Source organism: Hoplias malabaricus, chromosome 5, assembly GCF_029633855.1.
Source record: "Hoplias malabaricus isolate fHopMal1 chromosome 5, fHopMal1.hap1, whole genome shotgun sequence".
Lineage (NCBI taxonomy): Eukaryota > Metazoa > Chordata > Actinopteri > Characiformes > Erythrinidae > Hoplias > Hoplias malabaricus.
In genome coordinates this window covers 40,248,546-40,265,110 of record NC_089804.1, presented here as the reverse complement: position 1 = coordinate 40,265,110, position 16,565 = coordinate 40,248,546, and the positions used below count along the sequence as shown (strand labels likewise).

At 40.2% G+C, this 16,565-nt stretch overlaps 1 protein-coding gene across 3 annotated transcripts in view; it reads right to left on the bottom strand.

Annotated features, from left to right (window-relative positions):
* srpk1b (SRSF protein kinase 1b) overlaps positions 1 to 16,565 on the bottom strand; it is a 34,089-nt gene that overhangs the window by 5,606 nt on the left and 11,918 nt on the right. For 2 of the 3 annotated variants that reach the window (XM_066670802.1, XM_066670801.1), the window contains 9 exons: positions 8,632 to 8,747; positions 8,176 to 8,284; positions 7,823 to 7,910; positions 7,440 to 7,527; positions 6,810 to 6,916; positions 4,687 to 4,852; positions 3,094 to 3,119; positions 2,736 to 2,946; positions 777 to 1,238 (listed from right to left, as the gene is read on the bottom strand). In XM_066670802.1, coding sequence (XP_066526899.1) covers positions 777 to 1,238; positions 2,736 to 2,946; positions 3,094 to 3,119; positions 4,687 to 4,852; positions 6,810 to 6,916; positions 7,440 to 7,527; positions 7,823 to 7,910; positions 8,176 to 8,284; positions 8,632 to 8,747 — 1,373 coding nt within the window. The remainder of the gene's footprint in view (positions 1 to 776; positions 1,239 to 2,735; positions 2,947 to 3,093; positions 3,120 to 4,686; positions 4,853 to 6,809; positions 6,917 to 7,439; positions 7,528 to 7,822; positions 7,911 to 8,175; positions 8,285 to 8,631; positions 8,748 to 16,565) is intronic. The other variant, XM_066670803.1, reaches the window with a different exon arrangement.

Below are 16,565 nucleotides of genomic sequence, written 5' to 3'. Positions count from 1 at the left end.
AAGGGTCAATGTGTTTGCTGGTATGGCGATTAATCATTAAGTCTGGTGTGCAGGTCTGGATAGAGAGTTTCAAGCCAATCAATTTTTCAGATCAATAAAGAGCTGTAGTGAGCCAGCAGACACATCTGCCCTCGAGGAAACAGAGACTGACACTGCAGAAACATCAGTCCTGCGTCGTGGAAACAAAACACTAGGCTTAGCCCTTCCCCAGCAAAGCATAAACATGGGAATCTATAGGTTAACTGTGTCCTTAGGAAAATATTAGCATGCCCAAAGCAGCAAATTTAAAGCAAGGTTAAAGTTTGAAAATCTGTTACAAAGAGGAATGCGTAGCGCTGCTAATCCCCGACCGAAAGCATAAACAAAGCATCAGAGTGACACTAATTAATCCCATTAATTTGACTCTCAAGTAAAAGACACATTTCTTGAAATAATTCGATCAATGCTTAGTGCTACATTCAACCAAAACTTTGGTTGCTAAATCAATACACATCAAATAATAACGATCAATAGCCATTTGACTAACTAAAAAGCATAGGTTCCTTTTGGTAAAGATTTGCCAGCACCGTACATGGAGGAATAAATAAAACGTGAATAAATACAAACAAGCCACGCCACAACAGAAAAATATGCAAATGTGTGTTAGAAATCCCACACAACGCACCAACATTTAGAAAAGCTAGATTCTAATCACAGGTGACAACACAGAGAGGTGAAGGTTAGTTAGAGCACGAAAGGCAAAGATGAGGGGAATCCTCCACCAGGTCTTAACTGACCGTCCTTTAAACTCTCCTGCTCTGGGCCTGCTGGCAAGCTGGGGTCCTCCGCCGATGTTGGGGCTGAGTCCTGTTTGGGGGAGTCCTGCGAAGTGGGGACTTCCTGACCATTTATGCACCCGGAGCTGTTAATTTTGACCTCTGTGTCCCCCCTCTCCTGTTTCTGCTGCCCCCTAGGGCCCTGCGAGTCAAGCACGTCACAAAGCAAAGATCCATTACCCTCAGCGGCGGGGGAAGGGTTGCTGGGCTCACTCTGCACCGTGCCGTTGCATGCTGGGTAAGGGTTAACAGGCTGAGAGTCTGACCCCTCTGTGCCACTGTCATAAGGGTTGACGGGGGTGTCATCTTTCTCTTGCGGCTGAAGTTTGACAGCTTCTGCAGCCTCTTGACTTCTGCCGTGATTGTTACAGTTCCCGTTCATTCCACATTCTCTGTGCTGAGACCAGCTGTCCGGAGCACCATCTGGACGAATCATGAGGTGAACAAAAAAAGAGGGAATTACTTCCACTGAATTTGTATATTGATAAGCAAATAAGAACAATTCCTAACGTAAGTATTTGCAATATTTTCTCACATATGCTAAGGAGAAAATCTGTACTTTGGTATATTTAAGGTTTGGTACCAGCAAATAAAGAAAATCTATACATAACCTTAAAAGGTTAAGCACCACTTAACGGAGCTCCATGAATATTATACATTATTTTACTTACTGACATATATAAGTATGAATTAAAATGAAAACAGCAGCTTAATTTGCTTTAAAACTGACAATTTTATTAAATTGATAGAAAAACCCGAGCTCGCTACGGAAATTCTTGAACGCAGCCGTGACGTCACTGGTGGACAACAGCTGAACAACGCCGCGGTAAAACACCGTTATGACTGACTGTTATGACAGTATCTAGATAGCTAAATAACCAACATTATTCATGACAATAGCCTAGTAATAAGCTAAACTCAAATTTAGAGGTACCGTTATTCTTGTAAATGTGATCAAAGTCGAACTCGAATTCATCCGACACTATAAACCTCCGTAATGCAGCTACGTAGCAGAGTATAATCTGAGCCACCGAGTTTAGCAAGTCAAGCTAACGTTAACTAACACCAACTAAAACAGGCGAAGAAAGTGTCCTTACCCTGTTTACCTCCATGTTACAGAGGCTCTTGAACACCTTTCGTTGGTTTCCTTACATGCCCATATTGTTGGAAAAGCGCCAGTGAAATGGGCTACAGATAATGATGGTCCTTTCCAAAAGTGCCCGTTTAAAATTGACAAATGTAGTCCACTTTCTGGATATTTTGGGATCTTTGGGCCATTTGTGCACAGATGTCCCACTGTACATTGAATGATTGCAGCCACAAACAACACACCTTTTCATCATTTTGCATTAAATTAAGTGCAGCTTCTAGAGTTGTTGTCCACCATCTACGTCACAGGCAAGACACCTATTAGAGTTTGCGAATATCGCATTGTTTGGGGATTTTAAGTAGACTAACATGATTTCATACACTGTGATATACTTTTATCTAAATAAGCAACAAACGTGCCATTTTCAAAACCCCACGTGTTTAAAAGGGAAATAATCACATATTCTGATGTAATTCTAAGTTACACATTTACTAGTTATTAAAAGAATACAGCAGAATATGAGGCATTTCTTCATTCTGAGGCATTATCTTGCCAGCGGTGAGTCACAGACTGCTGCAGCATCCAGTCAAACTGAATGAGTCTACAGCTGAACTTCATTCAGATTCAGTGGAGCAGTGAGGATTATGCACTATTTTTATCACCCAAGTGAAACGTCTTATGATGTCACAGGCATGTCATTCACACTGCATTTTACAACCCACTAAAGCGGTTTGAATATTTACTTTCAATCCAAAATTTTCTTCCAACATCCCATATGCATTCCTCACTCATCCTCCCTTTCCCAGTATTTTCCAGGGGGACATACTCACCCAGTGTGGCTGTAATTTCCTGCAGTGTTTGACTGCTGGGGACTGACGGAGTGCTGTCAGGGGTTTCTGCTTCTTCATCCTCCTCATCCTCACCCACTTCATTGCCTCTCTCCTGTCCCTCAATGTCCAAGATGCGTTTCTCCAGCAGTTCGGCCTGTCGTTTCTGCTTCTTCTTCAGCTTTTTCTTCTTGTTTTTTGACATCTTTGCCATCTAAGAGAGACAAATTTTAGAGACAAAAGCTAGCATTTAAAAAAAAAATATTCCTTCTTTTAAAAACTTTCATATCCACTTTAACAACACAAATCACAGTTAGAAAGAACTAAATGAAAAAGAAAAAAAATGATTGTCAGCTTTTACCTGTTTTGGAGCTGGAGCTGTGCTTACTGGAAACAAGAAAACACATTTGAAATCAATTCCATGTTGACTGAACCAAGAGCCGTGAAACCAGGACTAACAACATGCTGCTGCTGTAATAATTATCATGTAGGGAAGCAGCCTTGGCAAACTTCAAAGGCAGTGTCACTTAGGCCCTGAATAGAGATTCTGGCCATGGGACTTTATCATTATGCACTTGTCTAGGGGATGGGTTTATTTTTTAAAGCCGACCATATGACTCACAGATGTGTGCACCAGCTTTAACATCACACAACTCAGAGGGGTCCTGACGGCATTCTCCACAGAATCAGTGAGATATTAATCAATGCTTCTGTAGTTTAAAATAATTTAATTAAATTCTAATTCAGTGTGGAGCACATCTCACCTCATCGCTCTGAATTATTTTCAAGGTGACTGAAAAGTAAATTATGTAGATTTTTTTGGGGGGAACAAAGAAAGGGAAAAGAGAGACATCTTGGGAGAGAGACTCTTTATTAGACCAATACACCTGCAAGGTATCCTAAGTTAAGTGTCTATTTTCCTGCAAAAAGATAACATTATAGCAGAGGTGATTGCTCTAAGACTGCAAGTGAAGCTCAGCTTCCCCTAAAATGTCAAAAAATAAGTGATCAAATATATACTGCGGTGTGTACATGTCATTGAATAAATATGCACTACAACGCGCTCAACTTTTGTTCAGAACCAGCTTCTTATCACTGGTAAAGACGCAGCTTTCCTCTCAGTCATTGCCGCAGCTTCACAGTGCTTTAAACAGTGTGGACATTGAGTGTCCACAGAGTTCGATCCTTTGGTGTAAAGATCCATGGGAGCATTACATTTTCATTCTGTTCTGAGTTGAACCGGAGACTTTCCGAAACCTCTTAGTGGCATTTTCTTTATTAAAAACGACTAGCGACAAATCAAGCTTCTATTTCTAGTGGGTTTTTTGTAGCTGCTTATGTTTGGAGACTGACTTCTATCACCCTTTCTGACTTCTATCGCAGTTTCTGTCCAGCGGGTGCTGCTGAGCCCCTCCACCGTCACAAAGCACTCACAGGCGGACACACTTCACATGGGCCAAGGTCGTTTAAGCAGCCTAGCTCTGCTGGCCATTGAGAGGACACTAGTCAAGTCCCTGGAAAAGACGCCTTGTTGGTACGACAGGGTCACAGATCATTTTCTTGAAAAGGAACGGAGGGTAGAATTTACGTATAAATTAACCGACACATATATATTTATTAACAACAAGAATGTGTGTGAGGAATTGATCTGAAATTTAGCTGCGTCTCTTGAATGTTAAAGCCTATCATCTGTCTTAATTCTGAGGTCCATGGCATGATTTCTTTACGTTACAAACAAACAAATATACATTGTGTGTGTCAGACACAAATGAAAAAAGCCATGGCTGCCCAGCCTTGCTCCTGTAAAACCATAACATTAAATTTACGAAGGTGTTCAGTAAGGGTAAGAGCCAAACTCTGCAGGGTATTAATTCTCCAATAACAAAGTTGTGTATAACTGGTAAATACAAATGTATCTCCAATTTTCCGTCCACCAGACCTGAGAGTGACTCACCTGCAGAGCCGGACGGAGGAGCAGCTCCAGCCTTTTGCCACTCAGTGGCTTCGGCCGCCAGCCTCCTGATGTATGACTCATTGACACTCATTAAGATATTTTCCGGCTTTATGTCAGTGTGGATGATCTTACATTTGGTGTGTAGGTAGTCCAGCCCCTGCAAAACCTATTGGAGACAATTATAATGCATTAAATGCCTTTTTCTAACGGGAGTGTTCTTAGATTTAAGTCAGTGATAATGCTTTATGCTGGTATCACATGATTTTTTGGTGTGGGTCATATTTGAGACAACCTGTCGTGTTTGAGACAAATTTATCAATTCTTTCCCATCTATTTGCATTAGTGCCTGGCTCTGAAACCAAACTTCACTCCTGGTACTGGAGACTCTTACACTGCCTCTCTGCATCAGGGGCCTACAAGATCCCACAGTGTAGCATACTGTGGAGAACTGAACTAATTGTAGTGTGACATAACTAACTTTCCAACAGCTGTCACTCATTTCAAAGAGCTAAGAAAACACCATCGATTTTTTTGTCTTTTAAGGAATAAATTACAATTAAATCATTGTACGTGACATGGCCTTTAGACGATCTTAAACATAACTTTTATAAAACACTTCTAAAATTGGGGCAGTGAAGTTTCTCACACTTTTGAGCTTACACATGGGCTTTTCTATCTTGAAGAGCATCCACTGAAGAGACATAGCAAACTTTAGGTGCTCTAAACTTAGATGAACAACTTGTGAATTTGTTGGTAACAAAACATCTAACAGAAAAAAGCCACAAGAGAGATGAAAAACGCACGTAAACGAACTTTTCCAATTCCTATTGTTTATGCCTATATCTGTCATCTGAATGGATGATCATGCCATGACATAACAAGAAATATGACATGGGGGAACATAACACAGTGGAACCGCTACTAACGAACTTTCCAAGATACAATCCGGGCATTTGAATATTTTTTGCCTCCACCAACAAACCACGACTCTAGAAACACACCTGAGCCTCCGCCGAGCCGGCGGCTGGAAATGGCCACTGACCCCAATAGGCAAGTCTCCCAGTGCCCAGACTTGAGTCATTGACTCATTTTCTCTCGTTCTCTCGACCCTCGAGCTTTTAAGATTAGCACATTGTAGCTTTAGCAATTTAGCATTAGTGTAAATAGCAGACATTGAAATTCATGCTAAGTTAAGCCGCATCTACGCTTCGTCTCCCCACATTCACCACCTACTCTCCGTTATTCCACCCACCCCCCACCTCCCGTCATACAGCCAGTGCCTGTGTTACTCCTCCAGCCAGTCACGTCTTCAAGGTAGCGATGTGTAACCGCTTACAACTTTATTATTTCTCTTTTATTACTGTTTCCACTGTATTTCTCTTTTATTTTTAGTAACGCTACATGTATTTTTTTACTAATTTGAGAGTGTTGTAAACATATCAGTGCAAAAAGGGTGACTTTCGGGGTGGGGTCTGGTACGCATTAATTGCTTTTCCATTATTTTAAAAGGGGAAAATTGACTCGAGAAACGAACTTTTCCACTTACAAACCGGGTCACGGAACGGATCAAGTTCGTAGGTAGAGGTTCCACTGTATTTGTAAGAAAACATATGTAAGAATGTAAGAATATGAAAACATATGTATGTATATGTAAGAAAACAGTTTTGATATATTTTTTAAATAATACTTTTAATTATTGATGCATTTAGCGACTAAAAAACAATTTAAAAATAAAATAAATATTTAAAATCAAAATTAAATATTAAAAAAGTTTGAATATTATTAAAAAAAAAAAAAAAAAAAAAAAAATTGGCAATGTGCTTGTTGCTATTGGATGCTAATCAAGGTTCAGTATCAGAAAAGTAAACATGGTATCATGCCATCTCTATTTTGAATCCCATAACTCAAACCTGATCATAAGAATCATAATGACTAAACGTCATATTTAAATTAAATGCATCAATAATTTAATATGTAAATGAAGTAGATGTAATTCCTAAGGCCTAGAGTTTCACTTGTGTCTCATTCTTCCTAAAACTACACTGGGATATGAGAATTCGGGAAACTGACCAGCTCCACTTTTCACGTTTTAGTGTGTGAAAGAAAATCAAAAGGCACTTCACCTGGCGGATGATGCTTTTAACGCAGGGCAAGGGCAAACCCTGGTAGTTAGACTTGATGATCCATTTGAGCAGGTGGTGACCGAGGACCTCAAACACCATGCACACATCTGACAGCGCCCATGGTCAAGGTCAAACCCACAGACAAGGGCCAAGAGCGAAAGGTACAGAGATCACTACAGAGAAGGATGTGAACACATCTCCCATTAACTGGCAAAGCTGGCTCATTAAACACTCTCCCAGCATAAAAGAACACATGTCTAGGCACTCTGCCCATTACAACAGCTATGGGAACTGGGCAGATCTCAATATACTGTAGTAGTAGTGCCTTTTACAAACAGAGGCTACAAGCAACATTAAAAATCATAGCCCTGAACCCAGAGCAGAAAACAGGACACTGCAAATAATTAGCACTATCAGTGAATTGAAAAATATTAAAGTCATCCCTTATTTTGGAAATACAAACTCGTTTGCAAGTTTAATGAGTCTGTTGTAGTATGTACATGATGTAAACACTGAAAACATGTCAGGGACATTTGATCTATGGAAACTAATTGTGAGATGACCATAGGGGTGGGTGTGTGTGTACTTTACAAATGTGGCTAAAACCTTGGTTCAAACTCAAAAGGATACGTGTGCCATTGACCCCTGAAATCCTGAAGTCGTCTAGCAACTGCACCACCTTCTCTTTGCTGGGGTCATTTGGGTCTGAATTTCGTACCTAAACCAGTCAGGGAGAATGCAGGCTGAGACATATCACACAGCTTTCTGGGTTATGAGAAGTTAAAACACAATTTTCTTCTGTTCATTATACAATAGAGAGCTTTTTCCCCTCAGAGGAAATTGCCTCCCTCAGAACGTGCGGGGAGTAGAAAAAAAAAGAAGGAAAAAACGAAATTTCATTATGTTCAAAGCATAGAGTGAAATATTCTAGAAATCAGCTGGTGTGAGCTGTTCTAATGCTATGATTCACTGCAGCGGTCACCATGGCAGCGACAGATTCTGCAGTATCTTACCGCACGCAGCAGCTTGATCTCATCCAGCGCGGTCTCAGTGTAGTGCTCTGCACTTTTCACCACCTTCATGGCAACAAAGCGCTTTCCCCTACAACACAAAAACACTGTCTACTGAAAGTTTTAAAACATACCACCGCAGGTCACTAAAGGTCACTCAGATCACAGACTTCCAAATGTCATCCACTGACATCTCCATCATCATCATCATCATAAAATCACATCAATTTAGGTTACATAGGTACCTTAAAATGAAGTGTTATCTACATAAAAGTGTAAAAGAAAAGCTAAAAACAAATGATTCTGTACAAATACACCTTCTTCCAGAGCAGAGACAGGGAGAAATCAGAACTCACGGGACATCCCAAGCTAGCCACACAGTAGAGAAATGACCCCAGCCCAGTTTGCGGATCACATGGTATCGGCCATTGAACAGGTCCCCAATCTTCACATGGTGATAACCGCCTGTGTGTAACATCAGAGAGGTTAATGTAAAGAACAAAATATTGTGTGGCTAATATAATACTAGGGATGATGACAATTATTTTATACACAGTCAAACAGGAAGAGTCACTTTAGGATTCCATTATCTCAAAGGTGGAGACCATACTGGTCTGATACAAACCTTTCTAAAGGCTTTATCTTCTGACTATAATCTTTAAATGATCATTTCAGAGCTTTTCAGGATTTCTGTCAAATGCTAAGAAAGAACCAAAATATTCAGCCTATTGACATGTTTTGGACAGCTGTTTTGAATATAACACCTTAGCTTTTAAATAGTAACAGCAGAAGAGGAAATTCTGGATGCTTACCCTTGCAATAGTCATTGGGATCCTCCTGTTCCTCATCATCAGAGCCCAAGATCTCGTCTTCTTGCTCCTGCAGAGCGGAGTCAGACTGGGTGGCTCCCCGTGGGTGGGGTTCTGGCCTGCAGGGTGGACGACACTTATCATCAGCACACAGCAACAACTCCTGCAGCTATGAAGGCCATGTTACAATAGTGACACATTTGAAATTAGGCCAGTTCTCAGTGCCAGGAGCTCATTTTCGCTGTGCTGAAAGAACGGCATTCATCTAGGAATAGATAAGGGTCCTCAGTTTAAATACTACACACTGAATCACTGATTAGTGTGTTTCTGATGCAATACGCGCCATATTTCACCGATATGAAATAAAATCTTTGATGATCAAAACGCATTCGTTTAAATACACGAGTCAGAAACAGCTTTAGAACTTCCCATATAACAATCCAATGAAGGAAACCTGTAAACATATACAGTGGAACCTCTACCTATGAACTTGATCCGTTCCGTGACCCGGTTCGTCAGTGGAAAAGTTTGTTCCTCGAGTCAGTTTTCCCCATTTAAAATAATGGAAAAGCAATTAATGCGTTCCAGCCCCCACCCCGAAAGTCACCCTTTTTGCACTGATATATGTTTAGAACACTCTCAAATTAGTAAAAAAAAATAATAAATAAAATACAGGTAGCGTTACTAAAAATAAAAAAGAAATACAGTGGAAAAAGTAATAAAAAAGAAATAATAAAGTTGTAAGTGGTTACACATCGCTACCTTAAAGACGTGACGACTGGCTGGAGGAGTAACACAGGCACTGGCTGTATGACCGGAGGTGGGGGGTGGGGTGGAATAACAGAGTAGGCGGGTGAATGTGGGGAGACGAAGCGTAGATACGGCTTAACTTAGCACGAATTTTGATGTCTGCTATTTACACTAATGCTAAATTGCTAAAGCTACAATGTGCTAATCTTAAAAGCTCACTCAAGTCTGGGCACTGGGAGACTCGCCGATTGGGGTCAGTGGACATTTCCAGCCGGCTCGGGTTCATTTCTAGAGTCATGGTTCATTGGTGGAGGCAAAAAATATTCAAATGCCCGGTTTGTATCTTGGAAAGTTCGTTAGTAGAGGTGTTCATTAGTAGAGGTTCCACTGTATAACAAAACAACCCCACAACAACATATCTACACCCCATTGTATGTCAAGGAATTTCTCACATTCAAAAATGTTGAAAAGAATGTCTAAGGTTGAACAAAGATATCAGAAATTCCAAAGCACATGATTGTTCACGTACAGCCCTAATCATCAGCCCCAAGCTGATGCATCTCAGTCGTGTGAGGAGCCTCATAGCGCTACTGCTGAAAAAGTCTTAATCACATTCAACAAACAAGAGCTCAGAAGGCGAGACTGATAAGACGTCCTTCTCCCTGCCCTGCTGTTAAATACCAGAGAAGGTCATCCAGTTACGAACCAAAGCAGCATGGAGCAGCAGATAAAGAAAAAGAAAGTTGGATGGCTGGGGAGTTATGAAGTATTGAACGGGTCAACATTATTCGTAAGCCCATTGTTTCACTCCCAGACTGCATCAGCAGGGAGCCGCAGTGAGAGGCTTAGGAAGCGTCAAGCTGAGAATAAAGTGTTTAATTCCTGTTCTATGCTAGGAATGCTTCTGGCTGCATAGGTTGGTATGTGTGAGCGAGAGTACGTGTCACAAGAAGGTAAGGCATAAGCTCCAACTCTGAATGTTTGGTTAGGTGAGAGTAGTTGACGTCAATGCAAAAAGTCAATGTTTGACTTTCCCAACATATAATAGCACAGAAGGCCTGTACGATATGAACAAAATACAACAACTGTGATCATACTGCTATACAGAGCTAATAAATTACGTTGTGCAATTAGGGATGTGTTCTAAGTGAAATGGGAAGTCTGAACCTCTGTTTTTAAGCAATCATCATTTAATACATCAGTCAAATGTAGTTATCTGCTACAATAACTTATTACCTGCTATATGATATGATTCAATACCATGCATACACACATATTGGGACATTTCGACCAACGCAATTCATTCTTACTAACATTCAGTCTGCATCTGTGCTTAGTCCGAATATTTGCAGTGCCCAGCAAGACTCTGATTGGTTTTGCAACCTTCTGCAAAATAGTAGTGATACACTGTACAGCTTCAGCTCTTATTTTGAGGTGTTTTAGAAATTTAGTCATTTGATCAGTGGAGATTATGACAAATGTTTTCAGCAATGCCCACCTCAGAAAAGCCCATGCTAATTAGCTAGCACCAATTACATTAGCCGTGCAGTTTCAGTGTGGAGTGAAGAATAAACTGCTCAGTTTTCCAAACCAGGTTCATAGGTATATCTGAATATTTGAAGCAAAGCTGCAATGACCGCGGAGTTCCCAAGGATACACATCATACTAGCGACGAGGATGTGTTTTTCATAATTTATGACTCTGAGCGAACTTGGATACGGACTGCACTTCCAACGTTAGGAAACATGTCAAACTAGTGCTTTTTTTTTTTTTAAATACACTTTAACAATTCATGTTAAGAATTTCAAGTATCTGAGGGAGATAAAGTTACATCATTTACATAGTTGACAACAGTATTTGAATATGAGCACTGCAGCACAAATATTGGATCATGGTGTCTTGTTTTAAGAGTTAAGTATTCAAATAGACCTCCATTTATAAATTGATTTTTCATCATCACATTATTTGAGAAGCATTTGCATAATATTAACATTTTTCTAGAACACACACAGCAACTGAAAATACTGATTCCAAACTATAGGCCAGCTGTGCAACTCCATATGGTGTCCACTACTACGATGTTAATAATGAATATTGAAATGCATACATTAACATAAGGACACAATCTAGCCAGCCAAACCAAACATATCCACTGAATAAAATTGGATCAAAGTGCCTCAGATAGAAGGATGAATAATAAATGTCGTCAAGCACAGCAGGCCTCAACTCCTCATGAACATGACACATAGGCTAAACAGAAGAAATAGTTGATGCAGGGGGAGAAATCATCTGAGTCAATAGGGCTTAGACAGCCTGGTACATCAACCAAGATAGGCTTTTCAGTTTTTAGAAAATCAAACCAGACGTCCACTTTAAATATATTTAGCCTTTTCTCAGAAAAACAAATAGGCAAAAAAAAAATAGTTTTAACTCTACATTGTCATTCACAGCCAGAACCAATTTTTCGCTTCATGAGACAGGCATGATTTGGGTAATGGAGGCACCATCTGGGAGAAAACGAAAAAAAAAAGCGTAGAGAAAGTATAACTACTCAACTGGAATAACAATGTGTGATCCTTCCTGCTCACATCAAACACTAATCTGCATATCAGTGCTTTTGGTAGCAGGTCAAGTACCACTGAAGTGCCCTCAACTAGGATTGAGTAGCATCAAAATACGCAGGCTAGACTACAAACTGATTGTGCTTTCATAAAGGGTCTCATGATGGAGACTGAATGTTAAAAAACAGTCCTGCTCACCTCAATGAGAGGAGGTGTAACCGGAGTTAATTAGCTGAGGCAAGGCGCTATGCTGCTCCTGGCCTTTATGTTCTCTATGAACGCCATCCCAAACATTGCATCAAACAGCTGTTCCACATCATTAATGCCAGCCCTACAGAGTTAGACTTCCTCCACTGGTTCACTCTCCAAACCCGATTTACTACTTTTCTGTGGCTCAGGTCAAGCTTAGATCTTATGCAAAACGCAAAACACATACATTGCTTACATGTGCAATGCTTAGTCTATGTATTTACCAGTTCCTTGTACACATTTTTGGGTTTCCCCATGGCTCCTTTCACACATACTATTTTGGTTTGGTATTTTGGACCAAGCTGAAAAATCCAGACCAACAAGTTGTGTGTGAAAGCACCCTTAAACATCACATGGTGATTAACTACTTCAAACCATCCTGATCAAGGACTTATTTATGCAAGAAAAAACAAAAAGAAAAAATCTCAAATCGGTCCATTTTGCTTTGCCTTGACATTTCTAAAGAAGCAACTTTGCTCTGGCCCCCACCCTCACAAAGGCCTGGAATGAAAAAAACAGGAGGAGGAGGAGGAATTCAGACTGCAGGACACGAGGCTTGTAAGTGAAGGACTGCTGGTTCAAACCCCAAGTGGATCCGAGGTGATGGACAAAGGTTCTGCGCTAAATGGGAATAGGAGAGCAAGTGCTCTAATATAAAGATAAAGACAAAAATTGAACTTCAGCCACTTCACTTGAAATTGAATTCTCAGTCTCTGGCTCTGCTTCTGGGAAAAGTGGAAGATTTCTGAGAAGCTGCTCAGTGTCTGTGAATGGAAATTACTATTCAGCTCAGACACCAATTCACCCATCAGGCCCCAAAACATTCTCCAAACTAACACCAACAGAGACAGGAAGAGAGATTATACTCTGAAATTCATCCTAAGAGTGAACAATGAATTAGAAAGTCTTCAGAAACATTTAAAGCAAACGTATGTAAGGCAACAAATGCATGTACATTTGGATGTTTTAGAGATTATCAATGAAGCAACTGATACTTTTCATCTAATCGTGAAAGCACTGCTTGTTAAATGGGATTCACAAACTGGAATCTGCTGAATTCAACTCCTGGACACTAACAAAATCGTTTTGCAATTTAATTACATACATAATGTGAGCTATTTGTAATGGATGAGTGGGGTGTTTATATGCAAATAAAATAGTAATTCCTGCTATGGTTTATAAATATAAACATTTTTAGTTTTAACTATACTTGTTATTTAATGGCTGATAATTAGACAAAATACACAATAACCCCAGAAAGATACTACGTTATTTTATGTAAATCATGCAAAGTACCACCCTTCTGTAGCATATTCCAATGCTATGAAAGTTTTTCATTATGAAGCAGTGGAAATTTTATCAATGGAAATTTTTGCTTTAGCATTTATTACAATTTATAGTTAACAAACATAATTTTAACAGCACTTTGGGAACTGAAACTCACAAAACTATGTTCTTCACCCCAATAATAATTCAATTATTCAATTCAATTTAGCCCACAATGGCAAGAAAGGTCACCTCAGTAAATTCATAGAAAAGTTTGCTGTGGATGGATGCTGTTCCCTCGATAAACTCCAGAAAAAGAGCCTTCTCCAGTTAGAAAAAAATAAAAACAAACAAACAAAAAGATTACAGCGTTTTGTCACGCAATGACAACAGTGCTGCAATGAGGAGGCGGCCAAAACTTTGCCCACTGCGTGATGAGAAACCAGAATGTCTGGAAAGGCACAGTGGGCGTTCCTATTTTCTACTGTTGATAGTGGGGACAACAGACACTGCTGTGCACTGCAGAGATTTCTCGCATTTTTTAGGGTGAATCTGGTCTGTCACTCATTCCCACACACTGTATGGAAATTAATTAATAAACATAAGAATAACAATCACTTTATTTGTCAGGTAATTATCCTTGGCACTAAAGTAAACTAAAGTAAAAACCAATTTTACACAAGTCACTATCTAAATTATTTTATAATCACAAATGGCACTCCAAAACTGTGTGGAGGACATAGTTCCTCTTCTCTAGAGCTCAGTGCTGAGGAGTTTATCAAGGTGACTTTAGGATCATATGATGCTGCTCTAGAACACCACAGGGCAGGGCACTTCAATGGATAGCACCAAGGTTTTAAGAATCTTGAAGAGAACCCGCTCCAGATCCGGACTTAATTTGGTCTACGTGCAAGATGATACTGGTAGAAATACACTAGCAAACATGCACACGAAGACACAAACGTACAGCACTTTGCATCTTTAATAAAGCACTCTGGGACAACAAGCAGCAGCACTTTCTCCTCCCTCAACACTCATGGCTAAAGTGCTCCCTGAGGTGTGTGCGTGCGCACGTGCACTCGTTTCTGGTTTAGATTTTTAGGTTCACTGTTTACACAAAATGGTTTGAAACCAATGGCTGGGTCAGAGCAATGCAGCATAATCCAGTCGCTTAGTAATGCTAGGGATACTCTGGAAATAATTGGCAGCTTGTTGTCAGGCTCCGTTTTGAGCCTTTATTCTGTCTGCTGGCGAAAATGGAGTGTGGAGGCGTTTGGAATAAAAACGGTGAAGGCACGGGTGTCTGTGGCAGGCAAATCTGTCTAGTTGAGCTGGTACATACAGAAATCAGAGCAGACAGAGGGGAACACTAGGAGATGGACCAGAAACCCATTGTGGCTTGGCTTTTGTTCAGATGTTAGGGCTTGGCGAAAGTGTACTGACCTTGTCGTAATCCTTTAAAATCAGTGCACATAAACGGTCATGAAAAGAGGTGGTTAAAAGTCAAGGGGTGTAGCCGTTTGATATTCTACATTGCATTGTATGGGTGCTTTATCACAGAGATATGAAATACCACCAATAACAGCTGGGGCACCTGCCTAAAGGTGCAGCCAAAATTGCTTGTTTTAACTTTATGCATTTTAAAAACTACAGCATTAAAGAGTTGGTGAAAGGCCACCTGCTATGTTCACTCACGTAATGGGAGATGGCTTATAAACAAATCACACTTCCCATGAAAATATTCATTTAATGTTACTAAAGTATAGTCTAATATCCCTTGAAGGAACTCTGAAACAATTCCAATTCCAGGGTCATGCTTGATTTGTTCCTACTCGAATTGGTGCAGAAATAAATGCAGTATTTAAATCTCTCTTTCTTATTTTCAGTTCCCTAAATATTACTTGCGAAGGTGGTGACATTTAATTGTGTTTGGGAACCGCATATTTAGTGAAATCCCCTCAAAAAAAGAAAAACAGAAACATGACTCATGGTAGTGACACCACTCTCACCGCTCCTTACAATACGTGTTCTTTAATTTATTTCAAGTTGTTCAGTGTGTGGGAGGTTTCTATTAAAAAACATCAAACCATAGCAACTGGCACAGGCTGTCCATCACACACACACACTCACTCTCAGGCTGAAAAGTGGCAGTTATAGCATGTGGCCGTCCATTCACCACACTTTCAGTCGGAGTAGAGCACAAACAGAGTGGGTGGGAAGAACATCTGGCGCACATGTGGGTAAACCCCATGCTGGACGCAGAGTAAAGCTTTCTGAAGTTCGCCATCCCACACATACACAACATAACATTCCTGCATGTCATCTGTCAGACATTGTTCCAACATAAACATTCTCGTTTCTCATTTTGACTGCAATGCAGCATTATACAGAGCCGTTAAAGGAGATATAAACCAAAAGACGTCTTGGGAAACAGCAGGTGCAGCCTGAAATCACACCAGCACTTTGTTAAAGTGAGATCAAGAAGCAGTTACAGAGACACAGACAGAGAGAGAGAGGATGCTCAGCAGCTCCCTGTCTCTGATGGCGCAAAAGGTGAAATAGAAGAAGCACAAGAGGGGGTGCAGGCACACCTGCTGCTGGTAGATTACCCACCTGCATCCTCAACCAAGCACCCGTTCACCCTCATGCTCCAGCCATCGTACCCACTTGCTTAATCTTCAATTCATTTCCAAAGACTCAGCTGCACTGATGTTGAAATACTTTTAATCAAACTTAAGATTAGTTTGTAGACTGTGTGATTCCATTATTAAAAATACATCCAAACACTGTTACACAGCAGAATGAATCATGTTTGCATACAAGAATTTATTTCAGCAAAAAAGCAGATGAAAACTGTTACACTCCCTGTTTTCCCCCTTTCCACCCCCTATTTAAGGGGTTTTAATTCTCTGCATGCTTCCAACAAGCTCATGTCCCCCTCTGTTCCCCTAAGAACAATCAGTACAATGGGGGCTCCTGAATAATAACAATAATAATAATTGTAGTAGCCTCCTGAACTGAGTAAGAAATGTCCAAGAATTCAAATAAAACTAACTAAAACATTGCTTTGATCGCGTGATTGGACACGCACAAATAATCTGATAGAGTGTG